General features: G+C 43.2%; 1 protein-coding gene across 7 annotated transcripts in view; it reads right to left on the bottom strand.

Moving 5' to 3' along the window:
- RNF8 (ring finger protein 8) overlaps positions 1-17,275 on the bottom strand; it is a 292,936-nt gene that overhangs the window by 70,233 nt on the left and 205,428 nt on the right. Inside the window, exon 9 of one of the 7 annotated variants that reach the window (XM_069236308.1) lies at positions 12,050-13,036. The exons of 4 other annotated variants lie outside the window; for them this stretch is intronic. In XM_069236308.1, the coding sequence (XP_069092409.1) occupies positions 12,198-13,036 (839 nt within the window). In that variant the 3' untranslated portion in view covers positions 12,050-12,197. Of the gene's footprint in view, positions 1-12,049; positions 13,037-17,275 lie in introns of those variants that run through there. 2 more of the 7 variants (XM_069236310.1, XM_069236309.1) reach the window with 2 other exon arrangements.

Below are 17,275 nucleotides of genomic sequence, written 5' to 3'. Positions count from 1 at the left end.
AAATTTTATCTGAAAACCCTGCACCGTCCGTATTACCCAGGCGTCTGAGGTCAGAGATTCCCAATTGTGATAAAATAGAGCCAATCTGCCCTCAAGTCGCATTTCTGAGTAGGACTGTACACTCACCTTGAGAGGAACTGTAAAAAGAGTTGTTCCAGAAGTTGCATCTGCTGCCTCGTTGACGACTGTGGCTTCTGGTGTGGTAGAAGTTGGAAAATCAAGGTGAGTCTTGCGACTGGCCCCTACGGAGGGCAGTACCTCTGCTGGAGGGCTGCTGGAGATTCTTGCAGGTCAAGCGCCCACTTCTGTGACTGGGTGTCACAAAAACACGTGGAATGGATATTTGTTTGATGGAAGTGTGAGCTTTAGCTAGGTAAGTGAACGTGTTGATGAACGTCCCCAGCTCACGAATGAACGGGTCACCAAAGAGCCCTCCTTGTGCTATGGGACCAGCTTCTGAGGTTGCCAGATTCCCCAATTTGGGATCTATCATCATCAAAAGCGATATGTGTTTTTCGGTGGATATTGCGCAATCCACGTTACCCAGAAAAATTATGGCTCTCTGAGCCCAACCTGAAAGGGTTTCAGGAGAAATCAGGGAGACGGTAACCTCTGCCATGCCCAGGATCTTTGATAAGGGTCCAGCTATATCCAGAAGCTTATCCTGGCATGAACCGCCAGGATCTATCAATGCCCTTTTTGGGATCTCTGACAAACTTTGCCAGGAAGGCAGCCATCCTGGCATCTATCTCGGGGGTATGAGCCACCTTTCCCTCTAGGGTGGGTCGAGGACATTGCGCTCCAAGGCGGTTCCAGACCTTCTTAATCAGCGGCTTACGTTGGCGATTTGCCACATATGACACCACCTTTGGGGCGGAAGTCCATTCCGCAGAGCGCAGATGTAGGAGGCCTCCGAGTCCAACACATCGGAGTCTGCAACCTGTGGTTGCTCATGGGAAAGATTGTACACCGACGTGAAGGGTTTACTGGATGGGCACCAGCCAGTAGACTCTTGTGGCCTCTCATCATAGGGGGCAGAAAAGGGATCATGGCCATCTAAGGGATTGGGAGAGGGAGAGTCCCTGGAGATGCCGGGAGTGTGTGGGGACCCAGATGGGAAGGGGTGAAGGTCATGAAGGCCATTTAAAGATGGGCAAAGGCATCTAAGTCAACCCCAAGGTTGTCTGCGTGCTTGTGCTTGGGGTCAGACAAACCATCAGGCTGCCCTGGAGGTAAGAGGGCCAGGGTCCTTTAGGTTTCTTCCCCCATGGTGGGGGGGTTGAGGGCACTGGGCCTCCAGTTGTAGCATCTTCCTCTCCATGGGCGCAATGGCCTGTGAGACCGCCTTCCACATGGTTGTGTCCATGAAATGGCAGAAATTGCTATCAATGGGGAGAGATGTGATCTCCTCTGGCTCAAAATATTCTGAGGGTTTTCCATCAGACTGAGACTCTGGGTCCTGCATATTTAAATTAAGTCTGGTACGGCCGGAAAGGCAGTTATCTGAACAGCTGCTAGAGCAGCAAAGAAAGAGGGAGATGGGGCGTCATCAGGGTACTTTGAAGGGCGACGCTGGCACACTGTATTACTGCATATGTTCTGAAGCATGATGGGCAATGAAGTTTTCCTTTGTTGTTCTACAGTTCAAGATGTTCTTTGAATGGCTGCTGTGGAAATAAAGCGTAGGAAGAACAGCCTGATCCTCGCCTCTGGTCCTGACATAGGGTCATCCTGTAAGCTGTATAATTAACACAAGAACTATTATTGAACAATGTGGTAAGTGGGAAAAGTATGTGAGAGGCACTTCTTGGCAAGACTGCAGGTCTGAATAACTCTGAATACACCATATGCATATTGTTTGCCCTTCAAAGCATACAATGTTTTAATAAAAATTATTTTTCCTACCTTACAGCTAGCCATGTCCTTTCGAAGGAAAGTTAAACTAGCCTATTAGACTTATGGATCACTTTTACTGATTTGAGGTTTTTTGTTTTGAAATAGAGATGGACTTTTTAAATCTGACTGTAGGCCTGTATAAGGAGCCCCGTGTAATCAAGAGTTGAAGCTAGAGAACCAACCTTTTCGTGTTCTCCTTATGAGAGAACGCATCAACATTGTCATCTGGTACCTAATATTGTTAATACATTTATTGTGGAGATTAGTTTGGGAAACCACATATGTTTTATGTTTTTTTAGTTTCTTTTTGCATGTAGTGGGTGTTTGAATCCTCTTGCACTGTCTCTTGGTGTGGAATCTCTTTTTGGTTTTCATTTGTCCTTTAATCTAAGTTTTTGAATCTTTTCACTTGATTTATTTGTTCATGCACTTTGCACTCCTTTTGCTGATTCTTTGTGTGTGGTATTATGTAGGTAGGATAGCGGAATCTCAAAGAATTAGATTAAACGTACGATTATGGTATTTCTTATTGTTATTTCTTATGTTTATCAGATTTGACTCAGATGGGAAAGACGAGAATCTAAAAGATCTGCGGTATCAGTCACCTAACATTAAAAAGGAACTGCCCTGATGAAGGCGGCTTTACAAAACGGAGGTTTACCGCCGAAACGCGCGTAGGCTTAGTTCCTACAGTTGTTGTAATGGGATATGAATTTTAGGGTCCAAGTAATTTCTTTTGTTGAATTAGGTAGAGACACGATCTGGTTCTAAGTTAATATGTCAAGACTGTGAATACTATCAAGGCTTTAAAGTAGTGTTGCAAAGAAAGTAAATATCTAAATCATATTGTATTGTACTTTGGACAACTTGGATTTTTTGTCCTTTTTTCAATGTTATGTTTTTATTATTTTTCATTATTTGTTGTGTTTTTGTCTTGTATAACCCCTTTGTCTCTGTCTATTTACCATATATAATTTATGTGTCTTTTCCTGTGAATATGTAAATATTTATATATTTAATCTTGATCTTTGTGTTTTCTTGGTGTTGTACATACATATGCAATAAATATCATTTTGTATATTTCAGTTATCTTGATTGTTGTTGTTGTTCTACAATTGTAGATAGCAGTGGACATTAGTTGTAGCTCAATTTCTTTTCTTGTACTCAAGTATTTCCCTGGATGGGCTACGCATTATACCAGGGACCCTCGATAGTCTTTTCTCCTTGTGATACGACTAAATTGTCGAGAGGGTTATATGTATATAGGTTTTTGATGTATGTCTGAATTTTGTCTATTCAATATTGATTCTCTTGAGATTCCTCTTTCCACCTTGTGCACTTTCTTCACTCAGGTGTTTATTTTTCTTCTTTTTCCTTTTTCTTTCTTTTTTTTTTTTTTTTTTTTTTTTTTTTACTCTTCTCTTCTCATCTTTTAATCATGGATGGGATAAAAACATTTGGATTCTCGGAAGATGATTTGATTAAACTATTAGGGCAACCTGGGACAGGATCAGGATAGAACTCAGGTTTTAATCAACCTAAGGAAGGGTGGTTTAAATTGGTGGAATTGAAAAAGAAAGTAAGACGAACAGAATTGCATGCGGACTTTATGTTGGAATATTTGAGGGCTGGAGTAATACCAGCAGGACTAAGGGTGAGAAATATAGCTGGTTTGTTTACAGAAATTTGTAAATTTCTAGAGAAGTGGTCTTTAATATTGAATAGATGTTCCCGGGATTGGATGATCCTTATTGTGGAGACTGCTAGGGAATTGATTGAAATACTAGCCGTAGAAATACAGACATTGGAAGATGAATTAAAAACCCAAGACTCTATACAGGAAGCCAAAAAACAACTAGAGATGGTAAACCAGGAATTAGACTTTTTCGGCGCTTACCTGATAAAAAGGAAGTCTGATAAACTTAGAAAGGACAATAGGTGGTTTACCCAAGAGAAAGCTTACCCCTATTTGTCAGAGAAATATTATCAGGAATATAATCAAACCGGTCAACCGTTAGACCGACAATTTTGGACTAGTAAAAAAATTGTTACTTTTTCCGATACATCGGAGTCTGAGGGTGAGGGCACTAGTGATAGATCTGAACAATTGGGTAATAGAAGTTCATACCAGGAGAGTTTCAATCAATCCAATCGTTTTTTATCTCGGCGAGGATCACAACGTGCCAGGTACAGAAATCAACAGAGGGGCAGGTATTACAATACAGACAGCCCTACACATTTCTTGCAGACAAGGAGACAACAATACGGGAGGGACTAGATCCCATACCAGTATTTAATCTCACTTCTTGTACTTTGGATGCAGATATGGAAGCTATTTTGAAAAAAGGTTTATCTTTTGTCCCTAGTGTTTCAATTAACTGTTTTGGACTTCTTACTGACCTACATGCATTTTTTAGGCGTATCAGGCTTAGCAGATTTTTTGAGAACAGAAACAATACTGTAGAGAATAATCTGTCTGGGTTGAAACCTATATCCACCTTTACCCCGAGCCTTGATATGGTGGGACCTGAAATAAGAATCTTTGAGAACCTGGTCCTCGAGAAGGTTAAAAAATTGTGTAAATTCACTCCCAAGCCTAACTGTAATCTGACGAGAAACGAACATCAGGCTCTCTTGAGATTACAGCAGAATAAAAACATTGTTATTAAACCTTGTGACAAAGGGGGAGGAATTGTCCTCCTGGATGCGGATCAGTACAAACATAAGGTTAGACTTTTGTTAGGAATACCAGAACATTACAGCAAAGCCAACAGTGGTTGGCAAAGGCAAGTAAAAAAGATAATTCAGGAAGTTAGTCGGAAGGCATACAATGATGGACTGATTTGTGAAAAGGAGTATGTATATCTGAATCCTATGACCACTAGAGTTCCCATTTTATATGGTCTTCCGAAAGTTCATAAAAGTGAGACGGATCCCCCTTTTCGACCCATTGTGTCCACAGTAGGGTCCATTACGGAACCATTATCAAAATATGTGGAAACATTTCTCAAAACAAGAGTAGTACAACTTCCTGCATATGTGAAGGATACGGGACATATTATTTCAATCCTGGAAGGGGCTAGGTTCAATCCAGATAGTGAATTTCTGGTTACTATGGACATTGAGGCCCTTTATACAAATATTCCCCAACATGAAGCCTGGCAGGCGGTGCGACAAATTTTCAATAAGGAAGGTATGACGGACCACCTGTTGTTTGTTCTCGATTGCCTTAAGATTGTATTGGAAAGTAATTTTTTTGAATTTGATGGAGAGACTTATCAGCAGAAGAAGAGAGTCAGTATGGGAGCAGCTTGTGCTCCAAGTGTTGCCAATATTTATGTAGGCCTATTCGAACAGACCCATATATACAATGAAATTGCCCCTTTTTATGAAAATATCAGGCTTTGGTCGAGGTATATAGATGATGTCTTTTTCATCTGGTCAGGATGTGAAGAACAACTAGAAGAGTTCTGCAAATGGGTTCATTTATGTGATACTAATCTTAAATTCTCCATCCATAAAAGTAGGAACAGAATTGAGTTCCTAGACATTTGGATAAAAAGTCAAAATTTCCAGCTAGAGGTATCATTATATACAAAACCCACGGCAAAGAATACTATTTTACATTTTGATAGCTACCACCCCAGAAGTCAGAAACAAGGGGTTCCCTTCAGTCAGTTTCTACGTATTCGTAGAAACTGTACGGAATTGAGTGATTATAACTTACATGCAGATGTGCTTCAAGAAAAGCTCCTTCAGAGGGGATACCCTAAGAGATTGGTCAGAGATTCGTACAAACGGGCAACATACTACAATAGAGAGAGTATGTTTCAACAATGTACAAAAGAATCTAAACAACAATTAGTTTGTGTCATTCAACATTCAAATATGAATGATAAAATCAGAAGAATAATTAATAGCAATTGGCGAATTCTGAATAGTGACCAAACTCTTCAACCATTAGAGAGACCTCTTTTGTCTTTCAAAAGGAATCAGAACATTTGCAATAAATTAGTTAAGACAGCCTTACCTAGAGAAAAAGAATTTTGTCAAAAGTCCATTACCGGTACTGTCCCAGTTCTGGGAAACCACCAGTGTGGAACCTGTAAAGTATGCCCAAAAGCCATTGTTAGTGATCTATTGGTATGGGGACATAAGAAATACAAACTGTGTGACATGACTAACTGTAGAACCTCTAATTGTGTGTATTTGATCATCTGTCCCTGCTCAATGGGGTACGTGGGAGAAACTGGACGTGAAATCCGAGTATGAATTTCAGAACATCTATCGAGTATTCGAAACAAAAGGGAGGGAGCTCCTTTGGTTCAACATTGGTTGAAAGAAAAACATGATCTTGACGATTTGACATGGACGATTTTGGAAAAGATTAAGGACGTTCCAGGTAAATTAATGGAAAACATAAGGAAGAAGCGGGAAGTGTTTTGGATTTTTACCCTGGACACTTATGAGAAGGGTCTCAATGAGTGTATACCGTGGGAGAATGCCTTAATTTGAACCTTCCTTGGTGTGGGTCAGGATTCTCTATAGATGTGATGCTATGTTGTTTTTTATTCGTTATTTATTATTTGTTATTGTTTATTCTTTAGTTTTTATGCTTTATTCCTATTATGGTAGGTGTCTTTTTCATTATCAGTTGGCTATATTTATGATCATTCTAAGATGGCCGATATTGTTTCCTGATGGCATGTTCGATGTAATCTGGATCTTTTCTTTGACTTATTTTTAGTCTTTTTCTTAATCAGTTGGCTGCATCTATAACCATTTCAAGATGGCCGACGCTATCCCATGAGGCTCCTTTAGTACGAAATCTCGCGTTTTCATTAGTCGTTTCGCGGCACCTATCGCGATTAGTAATTCAGTGCCTGACTTTAAAATGGAGAACGCCGCATTCGGCAATCTTTTATCGGGCGTGTTTGTTTAGCACTCGTTATTTAGAAATCAGTAAGGTAAGGCATTTCCCCCTCAAAAACTATAGCATTGCTGAACCTGAAAGGAGCAGGTTTTCAGTGTATACGATTACTATCTGGTAAACATTGAGGATGTTTGGCTACTTAATCTTGAATTAAGCTGGATGTTGAAATTTTATCTAAGAAAAGTTCCAAATACATCTGAGCTGCTTTTTGTACTATTAGGAATAAGTGAATTTAGTTAATTTTGTAGAATAAGAGATAAGAGAAAGTATTTGTGATAGGGGAACCCTATTTTTGTCATATTTTTGATTTTCGTTTTCCCCATTCTTTTCTTTTTTCATATATAGATGTAAGACTAATGGAAGCTGTGGTATTTATCCCTCTAGGAATCCGACTATTTTGAAGACCATTTGGGTATGTTAAGGAACAAGCTACTGCTCCTATAGGTACAAGGTTGGCCTATTAGACTTATGGATCACTTTTACTGATTTGAGGTTTTTTGTTTTGAAATAGAGATGGATTTTTGAAATCTGACTGTAGGCCTGTATAAGGAGCCCCGTGTAATCAAGAGTTGAAGCTAGAAAACCAACCTTTTCGTGTTCTCCTTACGAGAGAACGCATCAACATTGTCATCTGATACCTAATATTGTTAATACATTTATTGTGGAGATTAGTTTGAGAAACCACATATGTTTTATGTTTTTTTAGTTTCTTTTTGCATGTAGTGGTTGTTTGAATCCTCTTGCACTGTCTCTTGGTGTGGAATCTCTTTTTGGTTTTCATTTGTCCTTTAATCTAAGTTTTTGAATCTTTTCACTTGATTTCTTTGTTCATGCACTTTGCACTCCTTTTGATGATTCTTGGTGTGTGGTATTATGTAGGTAGGATAGCGGAATCTCAAAGAATTAGATTAAACGTACGATTATGGTATTTTTATTGTTATTTCTTATGTTTATCAGATTTGACTCAGATGGGAAAGATGAGAATCTAAAAGATCTGCGGTATCAGTCACCTAACATTAAAAAGGAACTGCCCTGATGAAGGCGGCTTTACAAAACGGAGGTTTACCGCCGAAACGCACGTAGGCTTAGTTCCTACAGTTGTTGTAATGGGATATGAATTTTAGGGTCCAAGTAATTTCTTTTGTTGAATTAGGTAGAGACGCGATCTGGTTCTAAGTTAATATGTCAAGACTGTGAATACTATCAAGGCTTTAAAGTAGTGTTGTAAAGAAAGTATATATCTAAATCGTATTGTATTTTACTTTGGACAACTTGGATTTTTTGTCCTTTTTTCAATGTTATGTTTTTATTATTTTTCATTATTTGTTGTGTTTTTGTCTTGTATAACCCCTTTGTCTCTGTCTATGTACTATATATAATGTATGTGTCTTTTCCTGTGAATATGTAAATATTTATATATTTAATCTTGATCATTGTGTTTTCTTGGTGTTGTACATACATATGCAATAAATATCATTTTGTATATTTCAGTTATCTTGATTGTTGTTGTTCTACAATTGTAGATAGCAGTGGACATTAGTTGTAGCTCAATTTCTTTTCTTGTACTCAAGTATTTCCCTGGATGGGCTACGCATTATACCAGGGACCCTCGATAGTCTTTTCTCCTTGTGAATGGCCCACTCCACATGTTGAGGATTTGTACATGTTTCTCATAAATCGTTCTATGTTCCAGTTGGCCTAAGGTCTTCGAGGGATGATCTTACTGTGAGTAATTCCCAGGGAGGAGAGGAAATTATTTGAACTCCAGATTCAATAATTTTCCTGGTATTCATCATACATGCAGCAATTTGCTTTTTCGTGCTCTCACATTGTAATTGTCCTGTTGAACTATGGAAGGTCGAAACGCGTCGACAAAATTCCGGCTGCAGAAGATGCTTACTAAACACATGCTGGGCAATGGACTACTCATAAACTATTGATTTATACGTTTATCCATGCACATTGTTTAACTATTATTGCTTATCTCTTGTGTCTTTAATGAGCAGCACGGGTTTTACAAGCACTATGATCACTTTGCGCATTGAGCACGTATTCTTCATATTACACTAATACTACAGTTATTTCCTCAAAATAAATAAAAAAATATATAATCATACAACCATTACACGTACGTCGTAATTATTTCACATACACAATATATTTGCCAAGTACTGTATGATTGGTAAAAATATTGTTTGAATCCAAATGATACCTTTTTGGACCCTGCTGCAGATACAATACCTAGGAACAGTTTGCTTTGGTCACCTAGAAATCTGTTAAGGCTTTATACAAAGAGTGCCAGGGGAAATAAGAGCTGTACAAAAGGCATAATATTACAGTCCTCATTACTCACAGTGTCTGGGATTGATCCTTATGGAACATGCTATTGCAAAAAAGCAAATGCAAACCACTCCTCTGACTTTAGGGTCTTGTACACTTGTCAATGATGCCTCATTCCATGGTGCAAACCATACCTACCACCACGCATACTGGGAATAGTTCAAGTGCTGACAAGAGGTCTGATCAGAAATGTGAAATAAAAAAAATTGGCGGTGAACAAAAAAAACAACAGAGAAAACTATTAGTAAAGTATGCCAGAACCTGAAAATATATTGTAATATATTGTATGCACAATAATTTTCTTGTTTGGTTGCTGAAATACCAGCGTTTAGATAAAACAAAAAACATGTTGACATAACTCGGATCCAGCCCTAAGCCTGCTAAGAGTTTTCATGTGCTCAAGAATACATCTGGAGAAATATTATGCTAAAGCTTTTCTTGAAAACTCTTTGCAGGGTGCCTTTATTGCTCAGGATTGCAGATGCCAGATTTAAAAGCCGAAAAAGTGCACTTTGCCAGAGGTGGCTGAGATGGTATGTGCTGATCAGTGTGCATCAGAAATACTAGTGGTTGTAGCTTATTAATTTAAGAATCCATATGCTAAAATTAAAGAACTACACAATGGAAACCCAGGTGTTCTCATATATCCTATGTACTTTGCTACACATGTGTAACTCCAAAAAATGAATCATTACGGAATGTGAGTGTGTCCCATAATTTGAAAGAGTGCTCCTCCAAATACCGATCCCGTGTATGGCGTATACAGGGGTGGTATAGTACATAGAATATTTAAGCATTCAAGATTCTCGTTGCATACTATGGATTCTTGACTTAATAAGTTTTGCCCTGGGGAAGTCAACGGTATATAAATATTGATGACAAAACATATGTTGGCTATAAGATCATTCTAGATTGCTACAACCAACAGGGTAACATTTTCCATTCATAGCATGTGTGGCTGTAGATACACAGACTCTGCACAGGGTGTAAAGCATTGCCCTTGTAAAGCATGTAAGTTCTCAATACTGTCTGGCCAACCACAGCCTTCTGGCAGGCTAGGGTATCCACACATTAGTACTTGATAAAGGTATGTAAGTACATATTTCACTAGCAAGATATTACCCAAAACAGCCATGCTTGCACCTTATGTTTTGATTTTTTAATCAGTTGAGTGTGCCTTGTTGGAAGAGATAGGGTCATCTTAGCTATGTGGTTCTAGGTTTAGATGCACTTGACTATCCACATACCTATGCCAGCCTTTGAGATGGAACGGACCCAGTGGGGTTTTGCAATGGCTACAAGGAGCTTGTCAGACGTGTAAAACAACTTGGTCCTGTCAAAATAGTACGAGAGCCAATTTGGGGCCGGATGTAGCAAAGTTTTGCGAGTCGCAAATGGCCCAATTCGCAATTTGCGACCTTGCAAAATCCGAAATGGGATGCAAAAATCCCATTTCCGAAATGCAAATTGCGATGCGAGCCATTACTGACTCGCAAAAATAGCGACCTGATTTTGCGACCCGCAAAGAGGAAGTCGCAATTTGCGAGTCGCAAACCATATGAAAAAGGCAGTCGCAAAAAGCCCATTTTGCACACCCAAATTACCACTAAGTCAGAGCAGGTGGTAACCAGAACCAAAGTATAAAAGGAGACCCAGAATGCACTTGGGTTACTCAAAATGGCTGAACTATACGTGATAGCATGGAGGAGGAGAGTCCACGCCGCCCAGCAGAGGAGGAGGAGGAGCCAGAGACAGGAGAGGATATACCGAACCAGGCAGACACTTCTCCAACAAACTGAGGAGGAGATTTATGACAAATATAGACTGAGCAGTACAGCAATATTAGAATTAATTGAAATACTCAATTCGCAGCTTCAACGACAGACAATGCTCGGCAGCGCCATCCCCACACATGTGCAAGTGCTATGCTCACTGCACCTCTTGGCCTCGGTGGCAGGTGGGGTATCCCAAAGTGCACTCTCACGATTCTTCAGATGTTTCCTAGATGCCATACTCACACACATGTCCAGATACATATACCTACCCAGGAATGAGGCAGAAATTAACAGCACCAAGTTGGACTTCTACATAATTGCCAACTTCCCCCATGTAATAGGGTGTGTAGACGGTACAAAATACAAATCTGCCCTCCTGCAAATCTGGAATATGTGTTCCGCAATAGGAAATGTACCCACTCACTAAACATCCAGGTGGTATGCGACGCCCATAATGTCATCACTGACATTGTAGCCAAATTTCCAGGGAGTACACATGACTCATACATATTCAGGCACAGTGGGATACACCAACGCCTAGAACGTGGGGAGTTTGGAGACGGAAATCTATTAGGTATTACTGACTACACCCTGAAGCCATACATACAGGTCACTGTAGAAACCATCCATGCCATGCCCTGCTAACATTGCTTATTTTTGCCAAACAGGTGACAGTGCATATGCTCTAAGACCATGGATACTCACCCAGTACCTAACACCTGGCAATGAGAACGAGAGGCGACATAACAGTGCCCATCGGCAGACCAGAACTGTCATCGAAAGGACCTTTGGATTGCTAAAGGCAAGATTCAGATTCCTCCACAAAAGTGGAGGTGCACTCCAGTATGCCCCAGAAACAGCATTCAAGATCGTTGGCGCATGTGCCATCCTACACAACATTGCCACCAGACGTGGGCTACATCTCACCCCTGAAGACACAGATTCGGAGGATGAGGAGCAAGAGCTACCACACCGACAGCCTGGGGATAGAAGCATTGCAAATCAAGGCAGACAGAGACGGGACCACATTGCAACCCAATACTTTGGCAGGTACGTGGCAACTGTCACCACACTCACTGATGTCAGACAAACAGAGCCCAGTTGTGTAGTGGAACTAACAAAACCTTTTTATTTGTAAACTAAATGGTGAAAGAAAAGTGCTGTCCGTTAAGGTCCGTACATGTCCGTACATGTCCAAACGTAATGAGGACACATTGACATCATGTGCCTCATGAGTCATGCTGTCTGATGGCTTACACCCTCCTCCTTGTGCGCCCAGCATGGCTCATCCCAGGTGGGTCTGCTGACCCCTGCCGTGCACTTGCACTCCTTAGCACACGGGTGTCACTTGCAGACACACTACTTATTATGGACCCCTCCTCACTGTCCTGAGGGGTCTCACCTGTGCCCCTTGCCACCTGCCTAGCTTCCATCAAGTCCACTGCGTGGCTGATGCGGCCAAGTCCACGTGCCACATCCCCAGCAAAGTGGACAAGTTCCACCTGTAAACTCACTGTCCGTCTAGACAGGCCAGTAGTGTTTGTTGCAAGACGCCCAATTGCAGCTGACATGCGGTCGAAGCGTGCCATTGTGTGTCGCTCCCTGCGCCTTGCGCTGCGTCTGTCTGCCTCCAGTTCCGTCACAGGTTGGCGGATGGCCTGGGTGAGATCCCCCACATTGTCATTCAGTCTGGTGAACTGCGTGTTCACTTCAGCCAGGCCAGTGGTCATGTTGCTCTCCATTCTGTGCAATGTACTTGATATTGACCGCAATTGTCTTGTTTGCAGGCGCTGACCAGTAAGGAGGGATGCCTCTATTCCTGACATTGCTGCCTCCCTTATCTCCTCCTGGGGCACCGCCAGAACTCGGCGTCTGTGTCTGCGACTTTGTCGGGCTGCTGGCTCTGGACAACTTGCTGTGGGGCTGGGGCCAGGGGTCGTGTGAGCTTCCCCCATTTCCTGCTCTTGTTCCTGAGGGGACTCTGGTGGTGTCCTGCTGGGCCCAGGAATTTCTGCTGCAGCCTCCTGCACTGTCTGTGGCCTGTTGTCTCCTCCCTGCATGTTGTCACTGCTGGGGGTGTCTTGTGGGAGACCTGTGGGACATAGGGAATACACTGTCAGTCTCTCACATCTGTTTTATGCCTCATAATAAACATTTGCCTATATGCTGACTACTGTACTACATTGCCCATAATGCACTATTCTAGTGGTTGCTAGACTGAAATGGAGCTAGTCTGGTTGTGCCTGCTGTGTTACGACTCTGCCGTCCCATTTCTAGGGGGCGCTGTAAGGGGACTGTCGGAAGCCTGGGAATCACCTTAAACACTTATCTAGAGTCCCTTGCTGACGCCTGTTTGTTTCTCTTTTCTCCATGGTACACTTGTGTAGTACTACATTTGCTTCCTGGGTCTTGCAAATCCCATAATGCACAGCCTGGTAGTCAGGAAAGCCCAGATTCTGTTTCCCATTGTTTTCTATGGGAGATGTCCAGTTGCTCCTTTTCACTGGATCCTCTCCTCCAGGACTTGCAAGTGTCTGAAACTACACACACCTGAGACCTCTCCTGTGCAGCCCAGCTTGGAACTGCTTATAAGCAGCCATTTCCTCAAGATCCCCGTCGTGCATTGGAGTTCGATTCCTTTGTGTTACAGACCCTTTGTCGGATGGTGTTCCAGTTTTGTTCCTGTTCTGTTCCAGCTTGATCCTGTTTCCTGTTTCTCTGCCCTGCTCCTGTTTGTTCCAGACAGAGTCTGCTCCCTATCTCTTAGCCTTGTACCTGTTTGTTTCTTCCAAAGCCTGCTCCCTGTTTCTCTGCCCTGCTCCTGCCTTGTTTCAGCCTGAACCTTTTCTCTGTTTCCCAGTCCTGTTTACTGCTCATTTCCTACTCCCTGTATTCCAGCCCTGTCCTTGCCTGTTCCAGCCAGAGCCTGCTCTCAGTTTCCCAGTCCTGTCTCTGTTTGTCCCAGCCAGACGTTTGTGCCCTGTTTTCAAGTCCTAGTCCCACCTTTGCTTCAGCCTGAGCCTGTTCCTAGTTCTTGCCTCTGCCTCTTAGTTTGTTCCCTTCTGTTTCTGTTTCTTCTTGGTTATTTGTGTCTGGTAAGTGTTCTATCAGTCTTCACCAGTGTATAAGTGTCCTCCTTTGTTCTGGGGTTGGCGTCTGGTTTCCAGGAGGCAATTCCAACCCCCATCTTTCGTGCCAAACAGTGACGGTGTGCTATTGCTGTTTTCTCAGGAATCGCCACTGTGTTTCCAGCTGGACCCACAAGAGCGTGTCGTGTGTATTTAAGCACTTTCCTTGTCTGTGCTCTAGGGTCCAGAGACAGAATTACTTCTGCTGCCTCCTTTCTATGGGGCTGGCAGGGTGACTATCTGTAAGAGCAAACTGCACAGAGGCATTGACATTCCCTGTCACTGTGGGAGGTTCTGCGCCTTACTCTGTGTACAACCCCAGCGTGTTTGTCCATTAGTAATCTGTTTCATGTTTGTTCACACAAGGGTTGCTCTGCTTTTACTTTCCCGTGCCTGTTCATAGCTGTCCTTTCCGTGTATGCCTTTAGCTGCTCTTCTTCCCCAGTATACGACCTCTTTAGGCTATTCGGTGACCTCAAGGGGTGTCCCAACCAGAGTCCTGATCAGACCCGCCCGAAACCGTGACAGAATGCACGAACCAAAAATGTCAAGCTCCCCAGTCAGTAAAGGCATGCACAGACCTAAAATGTTTTCCTATCATGTTAAGACACCCCATTCTAAACCTATACATTCTCTGAAGACCTCTAAAAAAGACCTTAGTTTAAAGGATAGACTTGTTAAAGAAAATCAAAGATTGCAAATTCAGTACTACATTGCGTGGCTGTAGGAGGCTGGCCTGGCTTGTAGTGGGTACCAGAGGTACTTACACCTTGTGCCAGGTCCAGTTATCCCTTGTTAGTGTAGAAGAGGTGTTTCTAGCAGCTTAGACTGATAGAAGGTAGCTATGGCAAAGCAGCTTAGGCTGAACTAGGAGACATGTAAAGCTCCTACTATACCACTTGTATCATATGCACAATATCATAAGAAAAAACAATACACAGAGGTACTTTATTTTTATGACCATATGCTAAAAGTATCTCAGTGAGTATCCTCAGTAAGAAGATAAGATATATACACAAGTTATATGTACACAAACCAAAATTAGGTAAGTAATAGCAAGAAAAGTAATGCAAACAGTATAGAATCACAATAGGTTGCAATAGGAGCACATAGGTATAGGGGCAACACAAACCATATACTCCAAAAGTGGAATGCGAACCACGAATGGACCCCAGCCCTATGTGAGCTTGTAGAGGGTCGCTGGGACTGTAAGAAAACAGTGAGGGTTAGAAAAATACCCCACCCCAAGACCCTGAAAAGTAGGAGTAAAGTGTACCTACTACCCCCAGAGAGCACAGAAGTCGTGATAGGGGGATTCTGCAGGAAGAACAAACACCAGCAATGCAACAACAGTGGATTTCTGGACCTGAGTACCTGTAAGACAAGGGGACCAAGTCCAATAGTCGCGACAGTGTCGAGAGTGGGCAGGAGCCCAGGAAATGCCAGCTGAAGATGCAAGGAAGCTGCCACCGGTTGGAAGAAGCTTGGAGTTCTGCAAGAAAGAAGAGGAATAGGGACTTCTCCTTTGGAGGATGGATGTCCCACGTCGCGATGAAGCTTGCAGAGGTGTTCCCACGCAGAAAGACCGCAAACAAGCCTTGCTAGCTGCAAGGGTCGCAGTAGAGGTTTTTGGGTGCTGCTGTGGCCCAGGAGGGACCAGGATGTCGCCAATTGGAGGAGGAGACAGAAAGGCAGCTCAGCAACTCAGAGAGCCCTCACAGAAGCAGGCAGCACCCGCAGAAGTACCCCAACAGGCACTTAGAAGAAGAGTGAACCGGAGTCCACGCGAAGTCACAAAAGGGAGTCCCATCACGCGGTACACAGCTTTGCAGTCTAGCGTCGGAAGGCAACGACTTATCTCCACCAAACTTGGACTGAAGAGTCACTGGACTGTGGGAGTCACTTGGACAGAGTTGCTGTGTTCCAGGGACCACGCTCGTCAGGATGAGAGGGGACCCAGAGGACCAGTGTTGCAGTCTTTTGGTGCCTGCGTTAGCAGGGGGAAGATTCCGTTGACCCACAGGAGATTTCTTCTGAGCTTCTGGTGCAGGGTGAAGGCAGGCTACCCCCAGAGCATGCACCACCTGGAAACAGTTGAGAAAGCAGGCAGAATTATGCGCTACAATGTTGCTGGTAGTCGTCTTGCTACTTTGTTGCGGTTTTGCAGGTGTCCTTGAGCAGTCAGCGGTCGATCCTTTGGTAGAAGGTGAAGAGGGAGATGCAGAGGAACTCTGGTGAGCTCTTGCATTCGTTATCTGAAGAATTCCCCAAAGCAGAGACCCTAAATAGCCAGAAAAGGAGGTTTGGCTATCAAGGAAGGAGGATTGGCTACCAAGAGAGGTAACAGCCTATCAGAAGGAGCCTCTGACGTCACCTGCTGGCACTGGCCACTCAGAGCAGTCCAGTGTGCTCCCAACACCTGTTTCCAAGATGGCAGAGGTCTGAGACACACTGGAGGAGCTCTGGGCACCTCCCCTGGGAGGTACTGGTCAGGGGAGTGGTCACTCCCCTTTCCTTTGTCCAGTTTCACGGCAGAGCAGGGCTGGGGGATCCCTGAACCGGTGGAGGCTGGCTTATGCAGAGATGGGCACCATTTGTGCCCATCAACGCTTTTCCAGAGGCTGGGGAGGCTACTCCTCTCCAGGCCCTTCACACCTATTTCCAAAGGGAGAGGGTGTAACACCCTCTCTCAGAGGAAATCCTTTGTTCTGCCTTCCTGGGCCAGGGCTGCCTGGACCCCAGGAGGGCAGAAACCTGTCTGAGGGGTTGGCAGCAGCAGCAGCTGCAGTGCAGACCCCGGAAAGGCAGTTTGGCAGTACCCGGGTTCTGTGCTAGAGACCCGGGGCATCATGGAATTGTCACCCCAATACCAGAATGGTATTGGGGTGACAATTCCATGATCTTAGACATGTTACATGGCCATGTGTGGAGTTACCATTGTGATGCTATACATAGGTAGTGACCTATGTATAGTGCACACGTGTAATGGTGTCCCCGCACTCACAAGGTCCAGGGAATTTGCCCTGAACGATGTGGGGGCACCTTGGCTAGTGCCAGGGTGCCCACACACTAAGTACCTTTGCACCCAACCTTCAACAGGTGAAGGTTAGACATATAGGTGACTTATAAGTTACTTATGTGCAGTGGTAAATGGCTGTGAAATAACGTGGACGTTATTTCACGCAGGCTGCAATGGCAGGCCT

Source organism: Pleurodeles waltl, chromosome 5, assembly GCF_031143425.1.
Source record: "Pleurodeles waltl isolate 20211129_DDA chromosome 5, aPleWal1.hap1.20221129, whole genome shotgun sequence".
NCBI classification, from domain to species: Eukaryota; Metazoa; Chordata; class Amphibia; order Caudata; family Salamandridae; genus Pleurodeles; species Pleurodeles waltl.
Note: the sequence above shows the minus strand (reverse complement) of the source record. Positions and strands in the feature narration are given on the sequence as shown.